General features: G+C 34.4%; 1 protein-coding gene across 1 annotated transcript in view; it reads right to left on the reverse strand.

The window, feature by feature from the left end:
* Positions 1-1,440: 1,440 nt before the first annotated feature.
* LOC117114797 (transmembrane emp24 domain-containing protein eca-like) overlaps positions 1,441-10,866 on the reverse strand; it is a 36,698-nt gene continuing 27,272 nt past the window's right edge. The window contains exons 3-4 of the mRNA XM_033258490.1: positions 5,206-5,352; positions 1,441-2,206 (exon numbers count right to left, since the gene is read on the reverse strand). Coding sequence (XP_033114381.1) covers positions 2,057-2,206; positions 5,206-5,352 — 297 coding nt within the window. The 3' untranslated portion in view covers positions 1,441-2,056. The remainder of the gene's footprint in view (positions 2,207-5,205; positions 5,353-10,866) is intronic.

Below are 10,866 nucleotides of genomic sequence, written 5' to 3' on the forward strand. Positions count from 1 at the left end.
AATTGACTGTATAAAGTATACATAAAAGCGAGAGTATTCCAGTGGATGCGATCTACAACCTCTGAATTTGCCTAGTAACGATGAATTCGTCGAGAAAATGGTAATATTTTATGAGAAATAGTCTGTATGTCTCATTTTTTTTAATTCTTTTGCGTAAAACTAAAATTCATGCCAATATTTTTCCATGATTTATAATAATTGGAGTAATGCAAATGCATATTTTCTAAAAAAAGTCATTTTTAGTGAAATTTTGCCGGGAATGGGGCTTTAAGTACTTTTCTACTCTCGTGTGATAATATTTTTATCATTTTTCCACCCGAGTGGTCGCGAGTGGTCCCGTGTGGTACGGTATCTAGTAGGACCCGGACCGCTCATGAGGGGAATGGTGAAATCTATTGCCACGAGGTGATGTGGAGACCGTAGCCTATTTTCTCGAGGGCCGAGGGACCGAGATAGGTTACGGTCTCCACATCACAGAGGGACAATAGATTTCATTGTTCCCCAAATATAGAGCATTCAGTATTTGTATAGATTCTACGAGGCCTAAAAAAGTACTTACTTCCTAGCCTGTTATTAGTTAGAGGCCTACTACGGGAATCCCCTACTACTATATATTCGACTAGGCTAGCAAGGCCTTGGCGATCAAAGAGTGTCTAGCTCTTCTTTGCTTATTTCCTCAATTTCAACAGCACCCATCGTCTTGCAATATATTTTCGAATATTGATAAGACATTTAATTTGTCTTTTGGTGCTTTTGCTATTGGCTTCATCAAGAAGTAATGCTAGGCCTAGGCTAGTCCACCTTCATATCGAAAACGAGCAACCTCTATTTGTTTATTGTCTAAGGCAGTCGCCTTTACAGTCAGCGCAGCGCGATGTAGTGGGCCTAAAGTTTGCACATCGCGACAGGTCAAAAAAGTATTATTTTGGAGGGGGAATAGTACCTTTTGAGGGGAATAGTACTTTCTATTGCCCTGCTTCTTAACTAATCAGATGAATAGAATCTATGTATGAGGTATATAATTCAGTCCATTGAATAGGCCTATACCAATAGTTTTAGTGGGACGATGTTAGTAATACATACTCCAAGTATTGAAGTATGTTAGTAATACGGTATTGTAATTAGAGATTTAGGTATCAGAATGCAGCACAGGACTTGATGTGTGAATACCCAGAAATGGTTTATTTAGAATTAAAATAACAGCATATAGTCAGTGCAAATCCATTCTAAAGTATGTGGAATGAAACGATCTTACATTTACTATAGGCCTATCATTTCTTAATTTCTCAAAAAAAGTTGGGTTTTTTTTTTCATGCATGCATGCGAAATTTGTATATTACAGAGGACGCATGACGTGGGCACATGTATGCACTCTCAGAGTGCACTCAAGCTTTTAATTTTATGTATATTGACACTGAAAAAATGAAACAAGACACCTTAAATACTTCTATATGGTAGGTTTTTTTTAAAGACAAAAATCCAAATTAGGCAATATTCTGCTTAGTAAAAACAATTATTCAACCACATCAATTTAAAGATGTATCTAATAATTATAACGTTGAGCCTTCTTATTGTTTTTCATTTATTCAGTTTCAGGCACTGGGCCAAGGATATGCCGAACAGTAAAGTTAATTACTCTTCAAAGCGGCAATCCCATCACAAGATGGCAGAGGCTGTATAGACTAGTACACCGGGGTAACCCCCTGCTCATCACGAAAGATGTACTGGGTTCTTTAAAGTGCACATGAGCCAATTATGTACACTGGGCCTACGGGTTATAGTCCTTATCCGAGAAGACTTCCACCTCCAGAACTTTAGGTGCCCATGCCTTAACCGCTTGGCCATTCGACTTGCCAAATGGCCGAGCATGAGAATATCAGCAAAACTAGAAATGTAATTGGAGTTTATCATGAATTACAAGATAAGGCTTCTAAAATGAATTACAAGTAAAGGATTCTAAAAGTAAACTGAAAACAAGTCAAATGGATTCAGAATGATTGTAATAAAGTCACTCAAAATAAATTTCAAGCGAGGGACTAAAATTAAATTGACAACTCTAAACTAGCTTTTTTGCTTCAAAGAAACTCTTAAGGTGCCTCATCTGCCAAAATCCAGTAACCAGTAAAATGCCAGTCTGACCAAGGGACCACCAGAGTACTCGTTGGTTTGTGCTTTCACTTGTCTGACGAAATCTCTCTTCACGATACTGAAAATAAACAATTACATTATTAACAAATTTCGCCAATATTTTACTTAATACAGAGAACATCTGTTGGTAGTAAACAAAATTTGTCATCACAACCTCAGGTCAAGTATTCAGACAAATAAATAATTGGTTTGTTCTCTTCTTCACTGCTCATAAATCCTCAGAAACAGTGAAGGTGTTTATAAGGGGGGGGGGGGAACATTATTCTCAATATACATTTAATTTATTTTTACATGTCTTTTTTATGACAAATTGATTTTTTTTTTAGATTATGTAATTTGATTTGATTTTTTTAAAATTTTCTTAAATTTCTCCAGGTAACTGATTTTAGGGAAAAACATCACTGGTCATATTCAATCAAAAGTATTAATAATAATGCCATTAATGATAATGCCATACTAGCGCATAGAGAAGTTTGATATGCGCTATATAAGTATACAATAATAATAATAATAATAATACACATTATGCAATTGCTTTTTGAGCTTAGTTTCATCATTCATGGGTGAATGATTACAAGTCAATTTGATTGGATGGGAAGCTTCCACTAATTAGAAAGAGCGTCAAAACATATGGCCGAGATAGGAATTCATATTTTTGTGGACAAAGTACATAGTGCAAGGGCAGCTGCAACCTCGCACGCTTTTAGAGCGAGAGTAGCTATTCAACATATCCTAAATACAGTGCCAGATTTTAAAGATTGACAAAAATTAAAAAAATTGGGTGAGGGGAATTTCGGATACAACTCCCATGTAAAAAATATAAACAAAATAAATAAAATAAAAAATAAATAAAAATTAAATAAAAAACATAATAATAACAGTAACACTAACAGTAAACTAGTCACTGAGGACGAGTTTGGTGATCCGCCGCACTTTGACCCTCAGTAAGAGCGCGCGGTGCAGATTTAAAAGTTTTAAAATGCTCAAAATGGCCTAAAATATATACTCCAATTAGTTGGAGCTCCAAAAAAAAAAAAAAATTTTGGTCTGAACTAGGCCTTAGTTGTAAAAATAGTGTATTTTTGAACATTTTAAAAGATTTATGCATGCGTACGCGCAAGTCTTAAAGTCCATGCGCATGATAATGACACAAAAATTTGACTCCTGATATGAATACAGTGTCACAAACCCAAAATATGTTAAACAAAACGCAATTTTCTGCTTCAGTACATGCTGTGCGCGTGGAAATGGTCGTACGGCCCGTAAATTATGGAAAGTTTTGGAATGCTGAAAATGACCTGAAACGTGCTTTAAATTATCTTAAAAGTGTTATTGACAATTTTCAAATTTTAACGCACAAGTACGCGCACCTCACGCAGTGGCGGCTCTAGGATATATTTTCTGGGGGTGCTAAGTTGTCCAACAGGGGGACTTGAGCTTGTAGGCTCGAGCTGGGAGAAGGGGTTGAGAGGGGTCTCCCTCCCAACGCTGCAACATGTTTACTTTATTCAATTCGTTGATATATCGTAATTCCAAATTGATCATACGTGTGAATTTTGTTACGTTACTTAAGTTTCTTCTTTCCAATAAACAAATCTGTAACTGTACTTTCCTATAGTACAGAAATCCATCCACCAAAAATACTTGACCATTCAGGGCAGTTTCCAACTAGGACTGCCTCTAATTTGTTTTATAAGCAAGGCCTTCTACTGTACTTGTAAACTTTTTGAGTTTTTCCCCACTGTTGCGTGTCAATAAGTCGACACGTACAAAACTCATCTTCTCTCTCTATATAGGTTCATTTTTATTTCTGTTGAAGTCTGCGAGTGCCATTTCCGACCATCAAGAGGTACCATAATCATAAATTTTCTTTTTCTTAATCCTAACCATGGTGGAGCCGGCTGTCAGGTGGGTGGACCTTGGCTAGGCTATGTGTATGTCCAATTTGTAGGGATTTATTTTACTCTCACTTCGATTTATTTATTACGATTCTTAAAATTTTAACCATATTAATGACCGTTAACCCGTAGTATAATTAATGAAATTTCCACATTGTTTTTTTTAATTAGATTAATTTAATTTTTTATAGATCAGTTTCCTTTCATATCAAGGTTGATATTCATCGTTTAATAGGCCATCAACATTTTTGATAGACTAGCCTACAGAACATTTGAAAATAAGAACTCTAAATAGTGTTTACTCTCAAACCCCCAACATTTTCATCCACTTTCCACAAATTCACACCCACCCAATAAAAATCCTGCGTACGTGCCTTCAATTATGATTTTTGCACATATTGTAGCTACCATAGGACTCGTTTTTATTATCCTACATGTGTTTTTTTGGCAAAATTAAATAATTTTCTTGCTGATTTTCCCCAAATCTCATAACTGTTAAGACGTCATTGTGCCACGCACCCGATCTAATATGCAAGTCCCACATGCAAACATTCATAGACATATATATTCGGAGACAATACCACAACACCGCATTTAAACACGTCAGAGTTAACATGTTATTACTTAAAAGATAGATTTACTACAAGACTGCATTAATTTACACCTCAAACATAAATCCATCAGAATGTTTTTCAACGACAGGCAGCAGCTTAATATTTATCCGTGTCATCGGATCTACAAAATTTTGTCTGCTATTAAAATGAGCTCTTTTCATTGGTAAGTTTGATAGTCGTTGCTTGCCAGCCGTCTTCAGGTGAACTACTGTAAATATAGGACTTGATTTAGTCGTAGTTAGAACTTCGACTACATTGTTTATAAATACAAATTAAAGTTTAAGTTGCAACTAGGACTAATGAAGTTCTAGTTCGAAGTTTGACAAAAGTTTGTTTAAAGAATACGGGCGCAAATATCCGGAATAAAGAAAGATTTCTATCTATATATCTATTTAACAAACTTCTAGAGTACAGTACAATATCTTGGGTAAATATTTGCGATGCATGTCACTGGATACCACCACGACTATTCTCTATATAAAAAAAAAATCATACTTTTTTAAAAAAACCACCTATATCAATAATTTTCAAAATCATCTTCTTACCCTCTGATAATTTTGTTCTTTTTGAACTTGCTCAACTTGATCCAAGAGTTGACGTATTCTCAGTTGCAGTTCTGTCATCTTATCTTTTTCTTGTATTTGGTTGTAATCATTAGCATGTTCTCCAACTTCAATTTCAAGATGGATCCTCTGAAAATATATTACTGATTATTTTAATGAAGCTTATTCACCTGGATATAATTTTAAATGCACAGACAGAAAAAGTAAAACCTAGAACATACTGTATTTGATGTGCAAGCAAAACTTTCAATGAAGGTCGAGGTCAAGAAAGAGCCCCCATCACTTTTCCAGCTTAGATAGGGTAAAAACTAATAATTGTTTTTATAAGTCTAATTAATTGGCAGTTTGGAAGTGAGTGGTAAGTTACCGCTCACCTCCAACTGCCAATTAATTAACTTTTTGTTGCACATCAAATTTGTTGTGTGAGGTTACTGTACAGAATACTGGTAGAAACTGTATAGTGGCAAGATTGGCATTTACATCAGAGTACAGAGTAGAAAAATGGTGGATTACTGTGAATTCATTAGTAGATAGAGCCATGTTACTTTTATTTTGTATTTATTTTATGCAAGTATAAGAACACATGAAATATTTGCTATAAAAAAACCTTGCAGGCGTCAACGTTCCTATGCATGATACATGACTTAAAAAGTATATAGGCCTTATATATATATATATACGTGTATATATATATACGTATATATATACATATATATATACACGTATATATATACACGTATACATGTGTATATATATAAGTATATAAGCGCGTGTGTGCATATATACACGTGCGCATGTACATATATACGTGTATACATACGCGTGTGTTAATATATACGCATATATATTATACGTATATATATATGTATATATACGTATATATATATATGTCTATATATATACAGTAAGTATATATATATATATATATACGTATATATATATATACATATATATATATATATATATATATATTATGATGGAGTATTAATCTGTCTCTTATACACATCTGTATATATATGTGTATATATACGTATACATGTATATATACATGTATATATATATATACATATATATATATAAATAATATACATATAAATAAAATATATAAATATAAATAAATAAATAAACATACATACAATATATATATATACATATATATACGTAAATAATATATATACATATATATAAATGATATATATATATATTATATATATATATATCTTGGGTCAAATTTATGTGGAGGTTGAAAAATACATGGGAGTCTTTATGGCCCAAAATAGTGATTTTAGTAACGTAATTCGAAAGGCAAATTACAGTAATATTTTTAGCAAATTTCTTTGAAAAAATTTCGTAGGCATAGAGCCTAGGCCTAGCTAGGTATAATAATACAGTAATTTCATTTTACAGTAGTTTGGAACGATATCAGGAGTGGGGGTGGTGGCAGTGGCCTTCTAGGACTACAATTTATTTGAAGCTATCTTGGGTCCGGTCGTCCACACCAGTTGAGCCCAATCGTCTGTCACCCGAAGTTTTCATTACGATGATCAAGAACGTATACTACTGTAACTAGGCCCTGGCTTAGATCGCTGCCGTCACTCTGCTACGTATACTTCTACCGCATAAAAAAGAATGCGACCCACGCGGTGCATTCTTAAATTGTACACACATTATTAAAATGTATTAGACGATAACACGATATCACTGACTGAACGCGATATCACTGACTGAACGATCTACCACCCTCGCATCGCAGTAATTACTGTACTGTACTAGGCAAAAAAAAAAGTTAGATAGTCGTTATGTACCTGACAGTCGGCTGCCTTTATATCTCCACTTGGAGTTGTCTTCAATTTGTATTCAAAGGGTACATTGCTGCATAGCCAACTGTCAGGGATATGGTACCTTCATATGACTACTCCATAGAGATAATAATAAGAATACTAGAGCGCTAACCGCAATGTATTCGATGTTCGAAATACGCAAAACTGTGTGGGTATCATCCAAGATGGCTGCCATAGATTTAGCCAATCAAATTTCGCAAAGCACCATCATTTGCAATTGCGCCCTCAATTTACTCAGAGGGTTCAGTACAGCTAGCTACCCGTATGTTTGTTGCGGTGTTTGGGTGTAATGTACACGATTTTAATTTTCATTCCTTGGTACTTTATTTTTGAATAAGATGCTCCACTTGGTCTCGTTTTGGCTACAATAGTTTAATAATTTGTTATTACCTTTACTCATTATCAATAATGAAATAATAGTCAGTCAGAGGGCTTAATATGTAATAATATGTATAGCCTGAAGGTGGCGCTTTACTATGACGGCCATCTTGGATGGTACACATACATAACTCTGCATTGCTGTGCCAACACTCTAGTTGTTTAATAGCTCTACGGACTACTCATACAACAGAAAAAAAAACGTCGCATGGAGTTAGTGAAAAATGGAGATCTAAATGAAAAAACGATGTATTTCAGCAAATATAAAAACCTTTTTGTTTTATTTTAGGCCTTCTTAAAAATACCTATGTCACAGCAGTTGATTTTTTTCCCGTAAAACCAAAATAGTTTCATGCATCCCGTCTTGCCGATCGGTTAGCGTGAGCCCTGACTGAACTCTGCAGAAACTTCACATCGAACTTCGCATCGCGATGTAAAACAAAATGTCGGAAAACTTTTCTTTGACGCATGCGCATTTGCATAAATGTCTACACACATACGCACACACATACTACACACAATAAAAAACAAAAGAAATGTGACTACGAGTGATTACAGTAGTTCCTAATGCATAGGAACTAAAAATGCTGCAATATCTTTAACTTATGACTGGTTTGTATCTAAACTAATAATAAATTAATATCTCGAGAATGACCTATCATCTTCAATGCATTTGTTTTATGATATCACACATAAACATAAGAATAATAGCATACAGGTAGAATTGGTTTACGACTGGTGTAACAATAGCCATGTTATACATTGCAGGTCACAGGATTGAAATAATAAAACAAAGGATTGAAATAATAAAAACTAGATTTGAACTCGTCACTGAGGACGAGTTTGGTGATCCGCCGTACTTTGACCCTCACAAAGCATGCGCGGTGCTGATTGAAAATTATTATATGCTAAAAAATGCTCTATTTAGTATTTAAAAAGAGTAATTTTGAGCATTTTAATGACTTACGAAAGTGTACACATACGTCTTAACGTCCGTGCGCATGGTAATGATATGAATACAATGGCACAAACCCAAAACATGTAACCGAAACGTAATTTCCAGCTTCAGTACGTGCTGTGGGCGTGGAAATGAGCGTACGTCGCGTAAATTATGGAAAGTTTTGGAATACTAAAAATGACCTGAAACATGCTTTAAATTATCTGAAAAGTGATATTAACAATTTTAAAATTTTAACGCACAAGTACGAATACCTTATACGACGTGCCCGAGGACGGTATGGCACATGAATTTAAACCGTCAAGTTTAATTTAAAACCCCCTGTTGGTCGGTAATGCCACACAAATTTTCTCTTTACAGTATACGAACTATTGGTCGGTAGTGCCACACGAATTTTCTCTTTACAGTATACAAACTATCGGTCTGATAGCGTCGAAATAGTCTCTGCCGCCCCTGTCTCTTATACACATCTAGATGTGTATAAGAGACAGGTATTTGGTTGTAACTTGAGGTTTTTTCTATGTTTTGGTTCTATTTGTGGCCAGCCAATATCTTTAATTTGCCTTGGGGTTGTAACATGAGGATTCAGTCATAGTGACTTTCTTTTATACATCCAAATTTTACGTCTCTATCAACAAAATTGTAAGTTACAAGCGAATGAAAGACGATATTGGCGACAACTAAGATGTACTCAAAGAACGCAAACAGAGTATAAACTGAAAGAAATAAAAGATAAATCACATTAAAACTTTTTGTGTCTTTTTCCTAGTCACTGAATACCTAAATACACAATGTGCGAATTTATCACCTCATTCAGAATCAAGTAAAAAAAAGAACCCATAATTCCTGTGAATTGAGTGGCTGAGCCGCATTTAAGATTGCTATGAGAAAGAGGCAACTTACTAACCTATCGCAGCCACAATGTAACATACTCAAAGTTGGAAGACGATCGATCAAGAATATTCGAGATACTCTTAAATGTGTATTTTCAAAAATGACGTCATAGCTATAATTCACTTTCTTTGAATTCAGATGCCAATATGATGACGTCACAATGTCTGATCAGCCATTATGATCTGTAAAATCATATTTACAACTTATGTGCTTTCAGAATATGTAATAAAAATTGGGGGTCACCTTTCATCCTAAGGAGCTATAACTGATTAAAAATAGGCCTGACTTTAGCATATTTTCACTGTATATGGGCACAAATCCGCGCAAAGATACCTATATTTGATGCGCATGTACAGCATTGTTATTGGCAATAAGATGACCAAAAAGAATTGAAATTTGTGAAAACAATATCAGGAACCCAAACTATGTGAAAAACATAATGTCTAGCTTCCGTACGTGCTACGCGCATCTAAATGCGTGCGCGTATTATGAAAAATTTTCAAATGCTCAAAATGGCCTGAAACGTGCTCTAATTTAGTCAAAAAGGGATTTTGAGCATTTTGAAAATTTGACGCGCGCGTAATGAAGCGCACATGTAAAATTAAGGTACAGTACATTCAACATTAACCCAAAGTTAATGCTCACTTAATACGATTTCGAAATGTCAATTGGTTAGGCTGATATGACTGATAATGTAAAAACGCATGACTATTCTAGACCAAGCCAAATGTTCGTTGACAGCGATTGTGCGTAACTCGTGGCATTTTTTGAGATATCGTGCGAACAGAAAAGGGGAGAAAGAAAGAAGAATATAAGAAAAAAAGAAGAGACAGTACAATAACAAGAGGTGATCCGCTCCACCAATAAACTTACTAAACTGTACTCCACATTTAAATGTAGAAAGTGTAATATACAATTTGATGTTCACCTAGGCCTACCATATACTATATAGACTTTCTTTAGCTTATGTTATTACCATAACATTATTATTATTATTATTAATGATATTACTATTTATTTGTATTCAATTTAAAAAATATATATTTTATTACCCAGTCAGCAGCATGCTGACTGGGTTCTGTTTCCTAGCAGTTAGTTTCTTTCTTTACCCAGTCAGCAGCATGCTGACTGGTTTCTGTTTCTTAGCAGTTTCTTCTTTCTTTCTTTCTTTCTTTCTTTCTGGCAACATTTTAAAAGGCTAACTAGTGGCAAACTACTGGACTGATTTAATTAAAACTTGGTCAGTAGGACCGGTGCCACCTCCCATTTATGTGTTGTTCACAGCTTAGGGTCAAAGGTCACATAAGGAGCATTAGGGTAAAAAAAACCAAAAATCGTTTAAAAGACTACTTGTCTCACAAATAACGTAGCAGGGCAATTCCATGACTTTTTTTTCAGATTTAGCAAATTTTCAACTTTGAGGAATGTAAACAAGTTTTATATAAAACTAAAGCTTAAAAAATGAATTTTTAGGATTCATTGATGAAACTTTTCTTGTGTGGATGTATAAAAATATATAGGAATTTGAAATTACATAATTTTGAAAATATAAAAAATATGAAAATGTCATGT

This window comes from Anneissia japonica, unplaced genomic scaffold, assembly GCF_011630105.1.
Source record: "Anneissia japonica isolate Jap-2015-1 unplaced genomic scaffold, ASM1163010v1 scaffold1118_len251929_cov158, whole genome shotgun sequence".
NCBI classification, from domain to species: Eukaryota; Metazoa; Echinodermata; class Crinoidea; order Comatulida; family Comatulidae; genus Anneissia; species Anneissia japonica.